This window comes from Ostrea edulis, chromosome 9, assembly GCF_947568905.1.
Source record: "Ostrea edulis chromosome 9, xbOstEdul1.1, whole genome shotgun sequence".
Lineage (NCBI taxonomy): Eukaryota > Metazoa > Mollusca > Bivalvia > Ostreida > Ostreidae > Ostrea > Ostrea edulis.
In genome coordinates, this window is record NC_079172.1 from 70,698,195 (window position 1) to 70,720,429 (window position 22,235).

Consider the following 22,235-nt stretch of genomic DNA (forward strand, 5'->3'; position numbering starts at 1 on the left):
TTCCGTGCGTTTTAGAAGCCTTAATAGTTTTAGTTCATGGTATTTTGAAAGGGTTGTGATATTTTGTTGTGTATGTCTGATGTGAAAATACACATTCCTGTAAAGATTAGTGCACGCCTTCTTACTGGAATTTAAACTATACTGCGTATCACACAAAATCAATTATGAGTTCATTGAAGACGAATTTTTATAAAACGAAAGCGATGCGAGAAGAGACTGGTATTGATCAATGCACAGCGCAGAGAAGAGATCCTTTCGATAGAAATCTTGTCTATACCTAATTAATACATCGAGAGAATTTTTGACGGGAAGGACGCTCGATGATTTGTCTGGTCAACATGCTGTATTCCGCCACGTTAATTGTATTAATTAGCATGTTAGTCTTGATACTTCCAGCTTCAGGTATATATCTATATATTTTCTACTTTTTCATGCAATATTTCATCTCAAAGTTTTACATCTGAATCTTTGGTAAACATAATACAAGATATTGGAGTTTTTTTTCTGAAATGTAATTACGATCTTCTATGTACTGTGTACTACTTCTGTCTCTAAACTCCTCGGTTATTTCTGTAACAACCCTTCAAAGTCTGTGCAAAAATAGAAAGATTGCTCACAGCCATACGTTACGATATGAGACACAAGGTTTGGACCTCGGAACGGTCGCTGTAGCTCAGTGGTAGAGCGTTTGCCTTGCAACCGCGGGGTCGTGAGTTTCAGCAACGATCCTGCCATGGGCTACATTGCTCCTTCGCCAAACGCTCAGTATTTGGAAGAGAACCATGGGTCGTTCGTATATGACCTTAAAAACGGAGGTTCCGTGTCGCGACAGCTGTTGGCAGGATAAAGATCCCCAACTGCTACGGTCCTGAGCGCTAGGCATAGGTGTAAATTTGTGGTACTTCACCTATTGACGTCTCAAAACAAATATAGCTAAGGTACTTTACCACTATTAATTTCCGCGTTGTGTGCTATTTACTAGAGTACAACTTTAATAAACCAAAAATTAAGTGTTTTTGAAAATTAATCTTTAAATTAACACACCATACAGTAGTGCAAAAATGTAGCCCTCTATGATGTGGGGGAGGGGGCTTCATAGGATCCCCGTAATGGTGTAAAAGTGGGAATGATTCACCCCCATGATGTTTTCGATCATTCTAAAGATTTACGGACTTTCTTTACGAAAATAAAATGCTATTCTAAATTTCTTAGTCAATATAAAAATTTACAACCTGCAACATACGATTTGTGAGGCTTTATTCTATCGTTTTTGACAATTTCGATATATTCCAATTTCTTCATTCCTATTTGTGCGACATGCATGATGTACTAAAGTTTCAACTTCTGATTGTCAAGAAATTTGCATATGATATATAAGGTAGTGTTCACATCAATGGACGAATACAGGGAAGAAAGCGATTTCGTCAGTATTGAAAAGGTTAAGATTTAATATCAAGTTAAAAAACGAACAGACTGCAATTTCTTCTGCCTCATATGATTTTCCTTTCTTTGTCGGATTGTCTCGAATAACTACATTTTCGCGCTGATTATCAATGTTTAGGTTTTTCAGTAGATACACCTACGAGATCTCGCGATAACAAGTATGGCGGAGCAGACGATGAATTCTGCATGTTGTACATGATATTTAATTAAAAACACCTTTATTAGAAATCCCAAAACACAGACTTGGTGCTTTTTTTTTTATTTAAACAACATTGGTGAAAAATACACAGAATTTATTACAGGTTATTCATAAAAATATTTTGCACTATTACGAAGACACTGTGGAATTGTAGCCCTATTCCGAAAACGTCAGAATAAAAAAATCGGAGAAGGCTACATTATTGCTGCTAACCATACAGTTATTTGTTTGTAGCCTTTTAACCTCATGCACATGCGCACATACGACGAATAATTGCAGATATTCCATGCAATCTTTACACTCGATCCATGTCCGAGAGGGACAGTCCATCGGACATCGCAGGAGTACTTGTTGTTCTCTCTAGAGAGGTTAATACACTCACAGTAAAGTGCGTGTTCAGCTGTTGCGGTACAGAAACATTTATGTATCTAAAACTTCAAATCCATCAGATTATATCTTTAGAAGAAAAAAATCACTTCCAGTTATCATGCAATATATCGCTTGCAATACTTGAAAATCTTTTTTTTATAGGTTAAAAACTTCATTTGAATTAAAAGCATTCCGACTGAAATAGATTTACATTTAAAACAACATCAGATCTGGGGGAGGCGATCTTAATATACGGATGACATAAATTGTTGACAGCCCCTCTCCTCTCATATTTACCTCTATGGATATAATTACAATGTTTTGCAATATGGCAGCGTAACCAACAGTTCCGTATTTACTATCAGTATGTTTAGATGATACATTGGTTCTATAAATTCGTTCTTACGTATGCTACAAGTATACATGACTGTACATAGATCTATGTGAGATAAATCAAACATCAATGATCGTTATCTTCACCTTTCATGGTAACGTGCATAAATGTATATTTAATCTAAAAACTAAATTAAAGATACATCAATATTAGAATCAATATGCATTGAGGATGTTCGCACTTGAGATTTAGAGCAATGTCATTTTTGGAGGAAATGTATTGTTCTTTTCTATATTGAAGGAGAATTAGGAAATTAAATACAGAAACTGAGGTCACTATGCTTGCTATTAAGCTACAGTGTTCTAAACATGACCTTTTTGCGTTTAAAATTGACACAAGATTTATTCAATATGGGATTTTCGAGTTCTTCCATGTCCGTGTTTATTCTGCATTTAGTCACTATGACGTCATACTTTTTTAGGCATGGTCATATCCGGTTTATCGTAGCTAACGTAAATACACACAGTCTTGTGTAAGTGTATATACATGTAGGGCCTACAACCTATTGAAATGGACGATGATTCTATGCAAGTATAATCGAACTAAAGAAATTTTTGTAGTAGATAAGTGTTTCTTGTTCCTTTTACCGTAAAAGTAATATACAAAGGCTATGTAAGCTTGCGATTGGGCTCCATTGGAATGAACGGCGACTTCAGCATTGCAAATCCGATAATGGATATATCGGTACTTCTGAGGCATGCATGTGGGAGGGGGGGGATGGTCCCCATTTTAACAACCATAACTTTCTATCATTTATATATACAAATAAAGATATATTTCGTGACACAACCACCAAGCCCCCCCCCCTCCGACTTTTTATGGGTGGCAGAAGTGAATGGTACGAATGAAATTGATGAAGTGAATCCATAATATGTTCTCCCTACGATTCAAGTAATCAGAATTGGGGGGGGGGGTTCTTATGCAATATATACGATACGCTACCCCCACACCCCCACCCACCCCCGCCGGCGTTGGCACGATAAAGAACCCTCACTGCTACGGCCCCGAGTGCTAAGCATGGGTCTAAATTTGCGTTACTTAACCTAAAGCTGTTGGTGTTTTAAAATGAGAAATGAGTGAAAACCCCTCGACGAGTCGTAAAAACAATCAATCATTCAACACCCCCCTCCCTCCTGAATTTTAAAAGATGTGAAAATATATATATTGAGGTATAATAAGTCGTATGTCACCACTTAACCTTCATCCATGCATTTCACATTTGAAAGATTTTAAATATTAGTCAAAAGAACATGTTAGGATTTGTTTATTTTAATATATTTATTTATTTTTGTCAAGAATTTTAGACAAAGTAGTGTGAAGGCATCTTCTCTGACCCCCCCCCCCCCTTCCCTGAAAAAACTATGCTACGTGCCTGTTTTTCCCTCTTATGTAAATCCGTATTACATCCCTCTGCCACACACCAATGGCACTGGTACTTATATTCGGGGTATCAAAACCATTGAGTAAAATAAATGAACGAACTCGTCTGAACGTATGATTGTAAGCTAAACCGGAAGAAAGCATGCCTAAAAAAATCGCCAAATCACGTGACTTAGGTAGATTCTAAAACACAAAATACGCACGGAACGGAAGAACTCGAAAATCCCCTATTAAATTTGATTTGTTTGTTGGTGACAACAGAACATAAACAACACAAACTAATCATTATATAAGATAGATGCATAATCATGTCTTCTAATAATACGGATAAAAAAGTTTAATACTAGCAACGGAAATAATGAATAACAACCTGTTTGCATTTGACATACGAAACAAATCAATATATCAAATTTGGGAGGTTAAGGTAGCTCCCTACATTAAAGTTTATTCTCTTTATGACACCTCGTCAGAAGATGGCGATTTAAATGATTTTTAAAATCATTTGTATCGATCAATGCGTTTGTCTATCATAGTAGCTAAGTGGTTAAAGCATTGGACTGGTGAACAGCAGATCTCGAGTTCAAATACACCAGAGTCTTTTGTTCATATGTGTTGAAATATGTTTTTAAAAATCATGTTTTTATCCAAAGTTGCATATTTTCTGCCGTTTTGGTATATATACTTATTATATATCGTCATATCTTTTATGATCAAATCAATTCGTACTGATTTGAGAAACTATTTCTGGGCGTAGTGAGCCACCTGAAACGGACATATTAGGAGTAATGTCAATTTCTAAAATTCACATAATTTTCAAGGTCTTGTCTTAGTTTGAAATGGAATTAAAACAGTGAAGGTTAGAGATCAAATTTTTAAAATTAATGACAAAAATATTGAATTTTTATACATTTTCTAGTAAATTAATTTAGACTATTTTAAGAGTCGGTCTTCTGCTTTGAAAAATGTATCAACAAAATTAGTAAATTACAACATTTGAAATAATTCCAAGTCTTAACTACATATATCATAAAACTGATATACACGTATAGGAGTATAGAAATAGAAGATATATTGGATGAAATAGAAACTGTCATACCATGCAGATTTAGAACTTTTTGATCAATCAATCAGTTCAGTAATATATGTGTAATATGTTTAAACTAATGGGATCAGTATTGAACTAACTTCCATAAGATGATAAAAACAATATTGTTATGACTCAATAAACACACACATTTGAGAGGTGTTTATCATTTTCGTTTTAAAACCTACCCATTCAAGGAAATTAATGACATATAATATCTAACTAGAATTCTCCTCGGGCACATATAGAATATCGTAGAACTGTTATGTGATTGTTTATATAATTAATGCACCCAGGATGTAAGCAAATACAACCTACAAACTAAGTTGTTCTTTGTTGTTCATTGTTGTTGTTTTGTTTACGTTACCGCGGTTTTAACGTTTCAAATTCAGGAAGTTTGACGTCGTTTTCTGTGAAACGGCAAACGATTAGGGCCGTTTTCTCATGAAGCCAGTCAATTATTTTTCTTTTTTTTTTGTGTAAGGGAGGTACATTTATTTTTTCATTATGATTGGACAGGAGTACAGAAGAAATAAATTGTTCTATAAAAACAGCTGTTAAGATTCCGGAGGCTATGAGCACTAGAGATATATCTTTATAAAAAATATTACAACCTATATACAGTGTTATGAGTTATGTAGACACTGTAAGGGGTAATACGGAAATATATGGGGTCCTTGAAAAAAAATCATATTGGGCAACGCGGGTATGTTGAGGCAGGTCATGCTTCATTTATGCAGGCAAACTGCATATTTTTTTAAAATCTGTCTTGCACAAAGAAAGGGAACCACTAACTCTTACAAACTATTTTGGTTGTTTACATGAGAACATTTTGTATCATAACAGCATGACAAACATGCGCTTTCGTATGACGTCATTACATGACTGTTATAAATAATGACTGTAAAACACCCATAGTATATCAGAATTACTGATAGAATCCTACCACTTTCAATAAGAAATAATTATTGAACATTTAAACACAAAACCATCTAGTCAATGTTTTACATTTCGCACTGATGCTATGCAGTTTTATTTAAAAGTTTTCATAACAGACGATTATATCAGTAATTGCCGTGTACATTAGTTTATGAACTTTCACACGGTGTATAAAAAGTCTCTAAAAGTATGCGTCCTAATGTGCTACTTTTGCAGTTTTATTTCAGTGTGTGACAGAGGAAAATCGGATCGACATACTAAATGGAATGTTTTCCCCGTTAAACAAAATTGTCAATGAATGATATCAACATACCTTCTTAATATCAATAAATTATCAGCGTTTCACATATACATTGCATATATCCAATGTCATATATTTCAAATACTCCACATCTTGTTGATATATGCATGGCACATATAAACAAATTTCCTTACATGTGTCAACGTCACTCGAGGTATAGTCATGACGTCATCAGTTTAAATTACACAACAGCAGTATAGCATTTCGAATTTCGTTGGATCTTAGTAGCTGCATGGTTTATTTTATGTATAAATAAAACTTGAATAAACAATAAAATCGGAATTTAATATATACTTAGTGATATACTTATTTCAATTATGACGTCATATTGTTTCGCGGATTTTATCCCAGTAAAGATTTTCATCAACTGTCTTAACATACCCGCGAAGGCGTAAGTAGTAATAATATGATTATATTTATCAAATAAAAGCGATACAACAGGAGACTGGTATTGATAATTGTACGGTAAAGAGAAAGCGACCTCACAATACAAGTCTTATCTATAGCTATAGCTAGTGAATTTTGTGATTAACATTCTGTGTTGCACCATGTTTAATGGTATTGATTAGCGTATTAGTCCTTATACTTCCAGCTATGTTATATATATATATATATATATATATATATATATATATATATATATATATGTTTGCCCAACTATCTATTTTGTATTGCTTGTAGGAGTTATGAGATTGATCACTGTTCGTTATCTTCACCTTGCATATATATATATATATATATATATATATATATATATATATATATATATATTTACTTTTTCATGCAATATTTCATCTGAAACTTTTATTTCTGAATCCCTGATATACATGATACAAAATATTGAATAGTTTTTCCAGAAAAGCTATTTTGATCTTCAATGTACTGTGAACTACATCTGTGTCGTTTCTATTTATATCTACAGGAAGTGACACACCTTGTCTCAGTATCGGTGGTACCTGTCAAGAGGACAATCTATCTTGTTCCGGAAGTTACCTAACGGGGTTATGTTCCGGGGGAGTCAATAGACGATGTTGTTCAGGTATCGTAAGAATTTTATGATATTTTCATTCAAGGCTTTAATGCACCATATTTATCGCATCATTTTGAGTACAGTTAGTAGTTCAAATAACGCCCGATGACAGTGATTTTCTTACAGCGCCTCATTTTCTTTTTTCATTATTTTTTCTTCTTTGCTGACGTTGGTGCTAGGAAAACTAACTCGTGGCAAAAAGGGGGATCTATTTTGACAGGCTTGGTTGTGACAGAATCTTACCTTCTCTGTTATTTCTGCAACAGCAAAAATAATCAACACCTTCATAGTCGGTTGTTATGTGAACAAAAATACAACTATGACGTCACAACCGTTTGTTCTGACATAAAACACGAGCTTTAGCGGTTAAAAAAATGAAGCTGAGATATCATTCATAGCCAAGTTACTCTACCACTATCAGTTTCGATGGTGTATGATATTTACTAGAGTAAGACTGATAAACCAAAAATTTAAGTTTTATGAAGATTTATCTTTAAAACGATACACTACACGGGGAAATGTTTCTAACCTTTTAACCTCATCCACTTTCATGCATCCAACGAAAAATTGCATCGATTCGATGTAATCTTTATGCTCGATCCACATCCGACTCTTCTTTTCAGTTTCGGTCATCTTGTCTAGAGTCATGGGTGTGTGTAAGGTGAAAATAACGAACAGTGATCAATCTGATAACTTCTGTAAGCAATATAAAACAGAGACTTGGTTCAAACACGGACCCCTGGATATACTGTAATCATAATACAAAATATTGTAGCTTTTCCCCAAACAGTTATTGTGATCTTCATTTACTGTGTACTATTTCCATGTTGTTTCTATTTATATCTACAGGAACTGACACACCTTGTCTCAAGATCGGTGGTACCTGTCAAGATGACAATCTATCTTGTTCCGGAAGTTACCTAACGGGGTTATGTTCCGGGGGAGTCAATAGACGATGTTGTTCAGGTATCGTAAGAATTTTATGATATTTTCATTCAAGGCTGTAATGCACCTTATTATATACTTTCAATTTCATCTCTTCTTTTTTCTTTAAAAGTTTGCGGGCATATATCACACGATATATGCCCGGAAACTTTCCGGCCCGCAAACATTACGTCACAATCAAATTTCTACGCCCTTAATTTTCAAATTTTTCGTGTTTTTCATCTTTTACTCAGTTAAACCGATAAAGTTATTGTTAAAAATAAAATTATTGTTAGTTTCTAAATGAAATTGAAAGTATATAATAAAAAGGTTATACACTTTGTATGGGAAATATGACGACCTCGTTTTTTGTCGCGAACGGACCTCGCAAGCTCGGTCCGTCTACGCGCCAAAAAACTCGGTCGTCATATTTTCCCATACAAAGTCTATAATCTATAAATATTTACCGCATCATTTTGAGTACATTTAGTAGTTTAAATAACGCCTCATTTAAGTGATTTTCATACAGCGCCTCATTTTATTTTTTCATTGTTTTTTCTTCTTTGCTGACGTTGGTGCTAGGAAAGCTAACTCGTGGCAAAAAAGGGATCTATTTTGACAGGCTTGGTTGTGACAGAATCTTACCTTCTCTGTTATTTCTGCAACAGCAAAAATAATCAACACCTTCATAGTCGGTTGTTATGTGAACAAAAATACAACTATGACGTCACAACCGTTTGTTCTGACACAAAACACGATCTTTAGCGGTTAAAAAAATGAAGCTGAGATATCATTCATAGCCAAGTTACTCTACCACTATCAGTTTCGATGGTGTATGATATTTACTAGAGTAAGATTAATAAACCAAAAATTTAAGTTTTATGAAGATTTATCTTTAAAACGATACACTACACGGGGAAATGTTTCTAACCTTTTAACCTCATCCACTTTCATGCATCCAACGAAAAATTGCATCGATTCGATGTAATCTTTATGCTCGATCCACATCCGACTCTTCTTTTCAGTTTCGGTCATCTTGTCTAGAGTCATGGGTGTGTGTAAGGTGAAGATAACGAACAGTGATCAATCTGATAACTTCTGTAAGCAATATAAAATAGAGAGTTGGTTCAAACACGGACCCCTGGATATACCGTAATCATAATACGAAATATTGGAGCTTTTCCCCAAACAGTTATTGTGATCTTCATTTACTGTGTACAATTTCCATGTTGTTTCTATTTATATCTACAGGAACTGACACACCTTGTCTCAAGATCGGTGGTACCTGTCAAGATGACAATCTATCTTGTTCCGGAAGTTACCTAACGGGGTTATGTTCCGGGGGAGTCAATAGACGATGTTGTTCAGGTATCGTAAGAATTTTATGATATTTTCATTCAAGGCTGTAATGCACCATATTTACCGCATCATTTTGAGTACATTCAGTAGTTTAAATAACGCCTCATTTAAGTGATTTTCATACAGCGCCTCATTTTATTTTTTCATTGTTTTTTCTTCTTTGCTGACGTTGGTGCTAGGAAAACTAACTCGTGACAAAAAAGGAATCTATTTTGACAGGCTTGGTTGTGACAGAATCTTACCTTCTCTGTTATTTCTGCAACAGCAAAAATAATCAACACCTTCATAGTCGGTTGTTATGTGAACAAAAATACAACTATGACGTCACAAACGTTTGTTCTGACATAAAACACGAGCTTTAGCGGTTAAAAAAATGAAGCTGAGATATCATTCATAGCCAAGTTACTCTACCACTATCAGTTTCGATGGTGTATGATATTTACTAGAGTAAGACTGATAAACCAAAAATTTAAGTTTTATGAAGATTTATCTTTAAAACGATACACTACACGGGGAAATGTTTCTAACCTTTTAACCTCATCCACTTTCATGCATCCAACGAAAAATTGCATCGATTCGATGTAATCTTTATGCTCGATCCACATCTGATTCTTCTTTTCAGTTTCGGTCATCTTGTCTAGAGTCATGGGTGTGTGTAAGGTGAAGATAACGAACAGTAATCAATCTGATAACTTCTGTAAGCAATATAAAATAGAGAGTTCGTTCAAACACGGACCCCTTGATATACCGTAAACATAATACGAAATATTGGAGCTTTTCCACAAACAGTTATTGGGATATTCCATTTACTGTGTACTACTTCCATGTTGTTTCTATTTATATCTACAGGAACTGACGCACCTTGTCTCAATATCGGTGGTACCTGTCAAGATGACAATCTATCTTGTTCCGGAAGTTACCTAACAGGGTTTTGTTCCGGGGGAGTCAATAGACGATGTTGTTCAGGTATCGTAAGAATTTTATGATATTTTCATTCAAGGCTGTAATGCACCATATTTACCGCATCATTTTGAGTACATTCAGTAGTTCAAATAGCGCCTCATTTAAGTGATTTTCTTACAGCGCCTCATTTATTTTTTTTCATTGTTTTTTCTTCTTTGCTGACGTTGGTGCTAGGAAAACTAACTCGTGGCAAAAAGGGGGATCTATTTTGACAGGCTTGGTTGTGACAGAATCTTACCTTCTCTGTTATTTCTGCAACAGCAAAAATAATCAACACCTTCATAGTCGGTTGTTATGTGAACAAAAATACAACTATGACGTCACAGCCGTACGTTCTGACATAAAACACGAGCTTTAGCGGTTAAAAATGAAGCTGAGATATCATTCATAGCCAAGTTACTCTACCACTATCAATTTGCATGGTGTATGATATTTACTAGAGTAAGACTGATAAACCAAAAATTTAAGTTTTATGAAGATTTATCTTTAAAACGATACACTACACGGGGAAATGTTTCTAACCTTTTAACCTCATCCACTTTCATGTATCCAACGAAAAATTGCATCGATTCGATGTAATCTTTATGCTCGATTCACATCCGACTCTTCTTTTCACCTTCGGTCATCTTGTCTAGAGTCATGGGTGTGTGTAAGGTGAAGATAACGAACAGTAATCAATCTGATAACTTCTGTAAGCAATATAAAATAGAGAGTTGGTTCAAACACGGACCCCTTGATATACCGTAAACATAATACAAAATATTGTAGCTTTTCCACAAACAGTTATTATGATCTTCCATTTACTGTGTACTACTTCCATGTTGTTTCTATTTATATCTACAGGAACTGACGCACCTTGTCTCAATATCGGTGGTACCTGTCAAGATGACAATCTATCTTGTTCCGGAAGTTACCTAACGGGGTTATGTTCCGGGGGAGTCAATAGACGATGTTGTTCAGGTATCGTAAGAATTTTATGATATTTTCATTCAAGGCTGTAATGCACCATATTTACCGCATCATTTTGAGTACATTCAGTAGTTCAAATAGCGCCTCATTTAAGTGATTTTCTTACAGCGCCTCATTTTTTTTTCCATTGTTTTTTCTTCTTTGCTGACGTTGGTGCTAGGAAAACTAACTCGTGGCAAAAAGGGGGATCTATTTTGACAGGCTTGGTTGTGACAGAATCTTACCTTCTCTGTTATTTCTGCAACAGCAAAAATAATCAACACCTTCATAGTCGGTTGTTATGTGAACAAAAATACAACTATGACGTCACAGCCGTACGTTCTGACATAAAACACGAGCTTTAGCGGTTAAAAATGAAGCTGAGATATCATTCATAGCCAAGTTACTCTACCACTATCAATTTGCATGGTGTATGATATTTACTAGAGTAAGACTGATAAACCAAAAATTTAAGTTTTATGAAGATTTATTTTTAAAATGACACACTACACGGGGAAATGTTCCTAACCTTTTAACCTCATCCACTTTCATGCATCCAACGAAAAATTGCATCGATTCGATGTAATCTTTATGCTCGATTCACATCCGACTCTTCTTTTCAGCTTCGGTCATCTTGTCTAGAGTCATGGGTGTGTGTAAGGTGAAGATAACGAACAGTGATCAATCTCATAACTCCTGTAAGCAATATAAAATAGAGAGTTGATTCAAACACGGACCCCTGGATATACGGTACTAGGGGTGGGATCAAGTGCCTAGAGTAAGCATCCCCTGTCGACCGGTCACCCCGGCTGTTAGCCCTATATCTTGATCAGGTAAACAGAATTATCCGTAGTCAAAATCAGTGTGCCATGAACAGCCCGGCTAACAATCGGTATGACAAACGCCAGACAGCATTTAACCCAATGATACTTTTTATTGGCACACTAGATCGCTTTAACGACCCTAAACTTTGTGAAATGCTGACTTTAAAGAAGACTGTTGAAACTCCTGCACTATCAACTTGTTTTGTGCTTTGCCCTCGGGGAATATGACTTTTCTTGGGTGAATAAATGTTCATATGTCCCTCTCTATCATGCAATAAATGTATAATATTTAACTCGAACTCTTCTCAGGCAAATAAGGATTCTATGTTGGAACTCTCCAGTCATTATATAAGTAATGCACCCAGAATGTAAGCAAATGCAAGCTACAAACTAGTGCCTCGTTCACACGAAGAATTTTATTCGCATTAAACGTAAGTTAATGCGAATTAAATCTGAACCGCGTTCACAAAGAGATTTTAATGCGCATTAGTTTACTTCGAATTAAAACTTACGTCGAGATTGAATGCGAATTAAATTTACTTCGCATTAGCTCCGTGTGAACACAAAGCGAAGCTAATGCGAATTAAATGTACACGCATGCGTAATGGCAAATTTGGGTCACATGCATCATAGCCGTGTTCAGCTATATAATAATCACTAAAAACATATACAAACAGCATGTCATGTGATAATGTCAGACGTAAATTTTATCTGTGCTCTGCATAGGCATTCTGAGTAATATATGTAGAAGGTATTGCTTTTAAATACTACAAAAAAGTTTTTAAATAGTGATAAGTAAATTTTTTAATTTTTTTAAAATTTTTTTTTTTTTAATTTTTTTTTTTTTTTTTACATTTTTTAAAACAATTATGCCTCTCATTATTATTTTTTTCAATACCATGTGACGTCATAGTAGACTTATGATACGTATTAGTAATTCAAAATTACGTCACAGCTGTTTTTATTTTTGATTTAGGAATAGGCACATATACAATATAAATACAAGACAATATCACAGGGGAACACATAGTTAAAACCAAAGTTGTTGTTAAATACATGTACATAAGATAAAAGGGTAAACTTTAACAGCTATTTGACTTTAACAGCACAGTCAATAAATTAATGTATATGCCTATGTCAAGGATAACCCATGAAAGCCATATGGCTTATTGTTAATGGGATCCCTCTGATCTTATAATATGACATACACAATATATCATTATTGTTAGCATAATAAATAACAGTAGTCAGCGGATTGGTGAAAGAGACGTTCCGAGGTTTAAAAATTGGGTCCATTAAGAAGGAATAATATTGTCTAGAGTGAATGCTGGTCGTCAGAGGAAATAACAATTAATTCCTTGGAAACATAAATAAACACGACAAAATTCGTGTATATATCAGTTACATGTACATTGTAAACATGTAGTATATTATATATAGTGTTTTGAACAATGAATTATGTATCTACACAATATTCATTAAAATATCTATAAAAATAATTTTCAATAACATGTCTAATCTTTAATTTTTTCGCGCACTTTAATAGAGATACATACGAATTCAATGCGCATTAGTTTACTTCGCATTAAATATTACCGCCATATGAACACTATTTAATTCGAATTAACTTAATGCGCATTATTTTACTTGGCATCAAATTTAATGCAAAGTAAAATTTAATGCACATCTGTGTGAACGAGGCATAAGTTTTGTTTTGTTTTACGCAGCCGCGATTTCCATGTTTCAGATTCTGGAACTTTGACGCCGTTTTCTGTGAATTGTGACGTCGAAAGATAAGGGTCCGTTTCTCATGACGCAAGTCAAATTATTTTTCGTTTTTGTGTATTGATTATTTCATTATGACTGGACAGGAGTTCAGAAGAAACAAAATATTCTATAAAAACAGCTGTTATGCATTCCCAAGGCTATGAATATTAGAGATATACATGTATCTTTTTAAAACTATCACGACCTATGTGTGTGTGTGTGTATGTATTTTATCATACAAAATCAATCATGCGTGCATTGAAGACGATTCTTTATACTGAGCGAAGCTCGGACGGGCCGAAGGGGCCCGTCCGCGAAGCAAGGCTCTAAAGGTAACACGTATGTAAAAGAGAAAATGAGAAAATCAGCAAATGAATAGAGATAATCTCTACATATTTTCACTGAAAAGTTTGTGATCCATATGGGCGCCGCCATATTGCTTTGTTAATTAGTTGCTTCTAGAGTTATTCGTGTTTTACTTTTGAATGCCAGAAATACAAGACTGGCATTTAATTTGTAATTCAAACACCCAGTTTGTTAAAATTGAATGTTATTATTGTTAGAGTTTTTAACCAATCATCAAATACAAAACCAGTAATACGACTAAATAGATAAATGAGTTCATGAGTTTCTTTAAATAAGAATATACGATATACTTACGGTTACTTTTTTTGCAATTTTGAATTTATTGGTTAATTTTGTTTAGTTTTAAGGGGCTTTTCAATTGCAAACGGGATGTATTGTTGTTTATAATTGTTTGCCTTGAAAGAGAAAAAAAATCGAGGCTAAATGTGACATCACAATTCACGGTTGCGTCGCATTGCGTTTCATTTGCCGCGTTAAATGAATGGGCGGATCATGTAGAACTGCTATGCCCATATATCCTCCTTTAACATTGAGATGTTACTGGGTGTTTAGCGCAAGGAAAATTTCATAAATATATATATATTTTTAAATGAATCATAATCTACGGTACTTAACGGAATTATGATTATCACTTGGGACACGCCAATGACCATTTCATACTTTGCTCGGTCCAACGGTCACACGGTATGCATTTTATAATGAAAGCGATACGAGAAGAAATTGGTAGTGATAATTGTACAGTGAAGAGAAGGAAACCTCACAATACTATTAGCTACACAGTTAGTTAGTGACCTGATATGGAAAAATACATGGTATGAAAAGAAACCCCGTATCGAGCGAGGCAAAGTCTAGCCCGATACAGGTGTTCTAACTGTATATGTGGGGGTCTATATCATACAACTTAGTCTGCCCAAATCACTTCGCCATTTTGTCAATACTGCAAGTCCAACCCGACAATAAATTGCTTGCTCAAAACGGATTTTTCTCGCATGATACCTTTTTTTTCACGGCGTCATGTGACCAAGATCTGACCAATTAGATTTCAACAATTTTATTTGAGGCGTGATAAAAGTCTTATCTATATCTATAGCTAGTGATTTTTCTGGCTATCATTCTGTATTGTAACATATCTTTATTGTATTAGAATGTTATTCCTAATACCTCTAGCTTCAGGAATATATCTATAAATCTTTCACTTTTTCACCTATTTATGGTGTTTACATATCTCAACTGATTCGATACGTAAGAAGGTTATAGGAGTTATGATATTAATCACTATTCGTTATCTTCACCTTTCATTTGATTATTTTAAATTTCTGAATCTCTGATAAACATAATACAAAATATTGGAGCTTTTCCCAAAACAGTTATTGTGATCTTCCATTTACTGTGTACTACTTCCATATTGTTTCTTTTTATATCTACAGGAAGTGACGCACCTTGTCTCAATATCGGTGGTACCTGTCAAGATGACAATCTATCTTGTTCCGGAAGTTACCTAACGGGGTTATGTTCCGGGGGAGTCAATAGACGATGTTGTTCAGGTATCGTAAGAATTTTATGATATTTTCATTTAAGGCTGTAATGCACCTTATTTACCGAATCATTTTGAGTACATTTAGTAGTTCAAATAACGCCTGATTTTAGTGATTTCTATACAGCGCCTCATTTTATTTTTTCATGGTTTTTTTTTCTTTGTTGACGTTGGTGCTAGGAAAACTAACCCGTGGCAAAAATAGGTTATCTATTTTGACAGGCTTGGTTGTGATAGAATCTTACCTTCTCTGTTATTTCCGCAACAGCAAAAATAATCGACACCTTCATAGTCGGTTGTTATTTGAACAAATATATAACTATGACGTCACAGCCGTACGTTCTGACATAAAACACGAGCTTTAGCGGTTGAAAAAATGAAGCTGAGATATCATTCATAGCCAAGTTACTCTACCACTATCAATTTCCATGGTGTATGATATTTACTAGAGTAAGACTGATAAACCAAAAATTTGAGTTTTATGAAAATTTATTTTTAAAATGACACACAACACGGGGAAATGTTTTTAGACTTTTAACCTCGTCCACATTCATGCATCCAACGAAAAATTGCATCGATTTGATGTAATCTTTACGCTCGATCCACATCCGACTCTTCTTTTCAGCTTCGGTCATCTTGTCTAGAGTCATGGGTGTGTGTAAGGTGAAGATAACGAACAGTGATCAATCTGATAACTTCTGTAAGCAATATAAAATAGAGAGTTGGTTCAAACACGGATCCCTGGATATAGTAGGGGTGGGATCAAATGCCTAGAGTAAGCATCCCCTGTCGACCGGTCACCCCGGCTGTTAGCCCTATATCTTGATCAAGTAAACGGAATTATCCGTAGTCAAAATCAGTGTGCCATGAACAGCCCGGCTAACAATCGGTATGACAAACGCCAGACAGCATTTAACCCAATGATACTTTGTATTGGCACACTAGATCGCTTTAACGACCCTAAACTTTGTGAAATGCTGACTTTAAAGAAGACTGTTGAAACTCCTGCACTATCAACTTGTTTGTCAGTAGTCATAAATATTCATGAATTATTGTGAGAAAATAAAAGGTGTAATGAACCCGTTGGTTTGAGGACGAGGAACAGTCCATCGGATGGAGCGCAAGTATACTTGATGTTCTCTGTAGCGAGGTTTACAAACGCGCAGTAAAGAACAAGGGTTTTGGGCTGTATATTTGACAAAGGTACTGCAGGTAGTGACAATCCATATTTTTCACTGGATTGGAAAATGACGCGCTAAAATGAAAGGACGTGTTTCAGGTTTCAACGTTAGTTACCATATGACCTGGAAACTGGGCCGTTGTGTTTTATGTGTGTTACTTAACTCTTTACAGGCTTCAAACCGATATCATGCACAACTTAACATCCTACTCCTACAAGTAAGAATCCTACGTTTCTTATTGAGAACGCTCATTTCACGTTATTTTTACATGGAAAGTTATTCATCTGTTCATGAAAACAAGATCTACTTAGTGACCTCCAATTTTTATCCGATATTGAAGTTTGGGCAAAACATTTTGGCTTCTCCACAATACCAATCAACTTCTTCTGCCACCCCACCTCCCTTTGAAAAACGATGCTACATGTACGTGCCTTTATGGGAAATCGTAAGCATTAAAAAAAATTGACGAATCTGTCTTATTCTAAGCTGAAATTATTTGATATTTATCAAGGCTATATGTAATATATAAACATTTTTATTGCTATGATGGCGATATCAATTTGTGTTTAATAATGGAAAGTGCATTTGATATTTCATTCTTTAGGCATTAGACATGAAACTTTCACAAAATCTTTAGTAACTGTATTATCCTTATTTGACCTAAAATGTTTGTTTCAAATTGAATTGAAATGCTGAATTATTAGAAATCTAATTTTTCAGTTCCATATATCATATCAGTATGTTTGGATAATACATCAATTCTATAAAATCAATCTTACATCTATGTAAGCTACATAAGTATATATGACTGTATATAGATCTATAGATGTGAGCTCAGTAAAATCCTTTGGTAATCTAAAATTAAGTTGAGAATGCATCAATACATCAAACAGTATGAATTACGATGCCTAAAAAATATCGGTATGACTTATAAGATATACACACATTTGAGTGTTGGATAGCATTTTCATTTGAAAACTTATATGACTTTACAAAACTATGCTATTATTTGGCCCACTCAAGGAAATTAATGACGTGTAATATCTAACTAAACTCAGGCACACATAGATTCTATGTTGGAACTGCCATGTAATTATCTATATAAACAATGCACCGAGGATATAAGCAAATACAACCTATATACTAAATTTCGTTTTGTTTTTTATGTTCCTGCAATTTCGACGCTCAAATCCAAGAACTATGAAGTCGTTTTCTATGAATTGTGACGTCGAAAGATAAGAGCCCTTTTCTCACGATGGCAGTCAATATTTTTTCTTTCTTTTTTGTTTAAACGAGGTACATTGATTATATCATTATCACTGGACAGGAGTTCAGAAGAAACAAAATGTTCTATAAAAACAGCTGTTAAGCATTCCCAAGACTATGAGCACCAGAAATATATCTTTTCAAAAATATCACAACCTATATATTATATATATATATGTGTGTGTGTGTGTGTGTGTGTGTGTGTGTGTGTGTGTGTGTGTGTGTGTGTGTGTGTGTGTGTGTGTGTGTGTGTATTTTATCATACAAAATCAGTCATGCATGTATGGAAGATGACTCTTTATCAAATGAAAGCGATATGAGAAGAAACTGGTATTGATAATTGAGAGAAAGCAAACTCACAATACAATTCTTATCTATAGTTAGTGATTTTTCTGGTTAACAGTGTGTATTGCACCATCATGTTTATGTATCAATTAGTGTTAGTCCTTATTATGTTCCCCAAACAAAGTTTGGGAACATATTTTTTTTACTCTGTTTCTTATTATTATTAAGGTCTTCCGTCTCAACAGAAGACCTTATAGTGATTCTTATGTTTCTTTTCCTCTATTATTAGGGTCTCCCGTCTTCAACGGAAGAACCTTCTATTATTAGGGCTTTCCACCTTTCTGTGGAAAGTCCTATTGTTATTGTTCTGTTTATTATTTTCCTGCCGTCAAAATTTATTTTAGTCTTAATTAAAGGGAGTTAATGCCTCTTTATGTTCTGCGATTTATTCGTAAAACATGTCGAGCTTGAGCACGGTTTGTCGTAGAGACATGAGACCAACTGGAATAGGATCGGTGACCTTTGACCTTGAAAATTAGGTCAAGGTCAAAGGTCAAGGTCATCAGAAAAGAGGAAAAAATAGCACTTTTATACTCTCTTTTCTGCTTAAGATAGCGTTGAAATATTATATGGGTAAGTATTGACTTCTTGATTGGTTTTGATAGTATGCATTACAACTTTGAACTTTGACCCTTCTGTGAATTTCGGAGACTCGCGTCGAAAACTTTGTTATCGCTACTCCTACTTAACGGAAAGTCATAGAGACACGAAACCTTCGCTAATGAATTCACAGTAAATCCCTCTTGCAAAGCCTTATCTAAGCCTATAACTTTTATATTAATATAAATAGAGACATGGGACCACTTGCTTTAAGATCGATGACCTTTGACCTTCAAATGAGGTCAAGGTCATCATCAAAATTATTTTTTTTCCATTTTAAAGGTCTTTCAAAGGATTTTTAGCATTGAGAAACTAACCGAAAGTAACCGAAAACCCCTAAACAAATTATTGTCCTTGAATATCTTGATTAACGTTTTTAAGCTGATAGCTTTTACATTAATATAGATAGAGACATGGGAGGACTTGCATTAAGAGCGATGACCTTTGACCTTCAAAATGAGGTCAAGGTCAAAGGTCAAGGTCATCGTGAAAATTATTATTTAAATTTTCAAGGTCGTTTTGAGTTTCGTACATCATCTTAAATATGGAAAGCCCTCTAATTGTTCGCGAACAATTAGGATTACTAGTTGTGTTGTTGATTTTTCACTTTTCTTATTACTATTCTTTTTTTTCCTTTGCCGATTTTGTGCAGAGGATTTCTCGGAGATGGCTGGATCGATTTGCTCCAAATTTTCAGGGTTGATGCGTTGCTATCTGAAGTTTGTACCGCCATTTTTGAAAATTTACTTCCGGTCGCAAGTTCCGTTCGATTTACCATTTATAAAATGACATTTTGTCCGGACGTTTTTCATAAACGGTCAACGATTGAGTCTTGAAACTTTCAGGGATGATAGATGGTGACTTGTAGCTTTGTAATAAGGTTTATCATTACGATCTGTTACTTCCGGCCGTCACCAGAAGTGAATAAAAGAAAAACTTATTATTTTAACGGTTCCTACGCGGAAAATGTGGAATATTCAGTCGTTTTATGGACTCCCAAGATCCTCGAAAGTGAATGAAACAAAATCGAAATTATTTGTAATTGATACATCACGTCTTAAATGTACATGTTTATCACTATTTTTTTTTAAAAAATAGGTGTTTATTCCTTTCATGTATAGGTGTTCTGTACTAGTTGAATTCTCCCAGTCAAGATCCTATCTCGTCAGAAATGAACGGAAAACCTATTCGTTGCTCGCAACGAGATCAATTCTAGTTATTATCATTATTAAGGTCTTCTGTTCCAGACTGAAGACCTTACAGTGATTCTACTGTTTATTAAGGTCTTCCGTATCAACGGAAGACCTTATAGTGATTCTTATGTTTCTTTTCCTCTATTATTATTATTATGTCTCCGAACACAAAGTGTCGGAGACATATTGTTTTTGTTCCGTTTCTTATTATTCTTAGTATTATTCTTATTATGTCTCCGAACACAAAGTGTAGGAGACATATTGTTTTTGCTCCGTTTCTTATTATGTCTCCGAACATAAAGTGTCGGAGACATATTGTTTTTGCTCCGTTTCTTATTATTATGTCTCCGAACACAAAGTGTCGGAGACATAGTGTTTTTGCTCCGTTTCTTATTATGTCTCGGAACACAAAGTGTCGGAGACATAGTGTTTTTGCTCCGTTTCTTATTATTATGTCTCCGAACACAAAGTTATGTCTCCGAACACAAAGTGTCGGAGACGTATTGTTTTTGCTCCGTTTCTTATTATTCTTATTTTCTTCTTATTATTATTCTTCTTATTATTCCTCATCTTTCCTGAGAAATTTATCCGCTCGATTGTATGAAAGTGCTTCGACAGATCCACTTCAAACTTTGTGAACTGATAGGGGGTCATGTGGAGGGGTGCAATCAACTTTCGAAATTTTCAAAATGGCCGCTGTTTCAAAATGGCGGGCAAAAACGTCAAAATGTCAAGGTTGTCGGATTTCAACCAAATTCTATTTCCTGGGTAATTTAGTGACCCCGAGTCCATTTCCATCATCAAATTTTTTTTGAGCCGCCATTTTCAAAATGGCCGCCATATACCGAAATATTTGAAAGTGTTAAAATCTCTACAACATTTGGGTTCTAGGGTCAATTGAGCGTCCACAGTTCATTTCTAGCATCAGTATTTCCTTCCAATCAAATTTCAAATGCTTCAAAATGGCCGACATTGGAAAAAATGGCGGCCAAAATTCAAGTCCGTCGGATTTCAACTTAATTTACTCTCTAGGTTTGATGGAGGATTCTGAGTCCATTTCTGGCATCAAAAACCATTTCTGACATGGGGAGGTGTACGTAGACATTTGTGTTGGCATCCCAACACAGTTATAGCTCGTTCTTATTATTATTTTCTTCTTATTTTTCCTCTTCTTTAGTGAGAAATTTGTCCGCGCGATTATATGAACATGCTTCGACAGATCCACTTCAAACTTTGTGAACTGATAGGGGGTCACTAGGAGCGCTGCATTCAACTTTTCAAATTTTCAAAATCCGCCGCTTCAAGATGGCGGCCAAAAAACGTCAAAAACTCAAGGTTGTATGATTTCAACCAAATTATATTTTTTTAGGTAATTTGGTAACCCCAAGTCCATTTCCACCATCAAATTTATTTTTGAGCCGCCATTTTCAAAATGCCCACCATATACCGAAATATTTGAAAATGTTAACATCTCTACAACATTTGGGTTCTGGGGTAAATTGAGGGTCCACGGTTCATTTCTAGCATCAGTATTTCCTTCCTATCAATTTTCAGATGTTTCAAAATGGCCGCCATTGAACAAAATGGCGGCCAAAAAACAAGTCCGTCGGATTTCAACCAAATTTAGTTTCTAGGGTTTTTGGAGGATCCTGAGTGCATATCTGGCATCAAAAAGCATTTCTGACATGGGGAGGTGTTCGGAGACATTTGTGTTGGCATCCCAACACAGTTATAGCTCGTTACCATTATTTTCTTCTTATTATGTCTCCGAACACAAAGTGTCGGAGACATTGTTTTTGCTCCGTTTCTTATTATTATGTCTCCGA

General features: G+C 34.9%; 1 protein-coding gene across 4 annotated transcripts in view; it reads left to right on the forward strand.

Annotated features, from left to right (window-relative positions):
- The first annotated feature begins 218 nt into the window (after window positions 1-218).
- The window catches only part of LOC125659583 (neurogenic locus Notch protein-like), a 63,830-nt gene continuing 41,813 nt past the window's right edge, over window positions 219-22,235 (forward strand). For 2 of the 4 annotated variants that reach the window (XM_056150502.1, XM_056150504.1), the window contains exons 1-7: window positions 253-402; window positions 7,032-7,148; window positions 7,989-8,105; window positions 9,315-9,431; window positions 10,272-10,388; window positions 11,229-11,345; window positions 15,718-15,834. In XM_056150502.1, coding sequence (XP_056006477.1) covers window positions 321-402; window positions 7,032-7,148; window positions 7,989-8,105; window positions 9,315-9,431; window positions 10,272-10,388; window positions 11,229-11,345; window positions 15,718-15,834 — 784 coding nt within the window. In that variant the 5' untranslated portion in view covers window positions 253-320. Of the gene's footprint in view, window positions 403-7,031; window positions 7,149-7,988; window positions 8,106-9,314; window positions 9,432-10,271; window positions 10,389-11,228; window positions 11,346-15,717; window positions 15,835-22,235 lie in introns of all 4 variants that reach the window. The other 2 variants (XM_056150501.1, XM_056150503.1) reach the window with 2 other exon arrangements.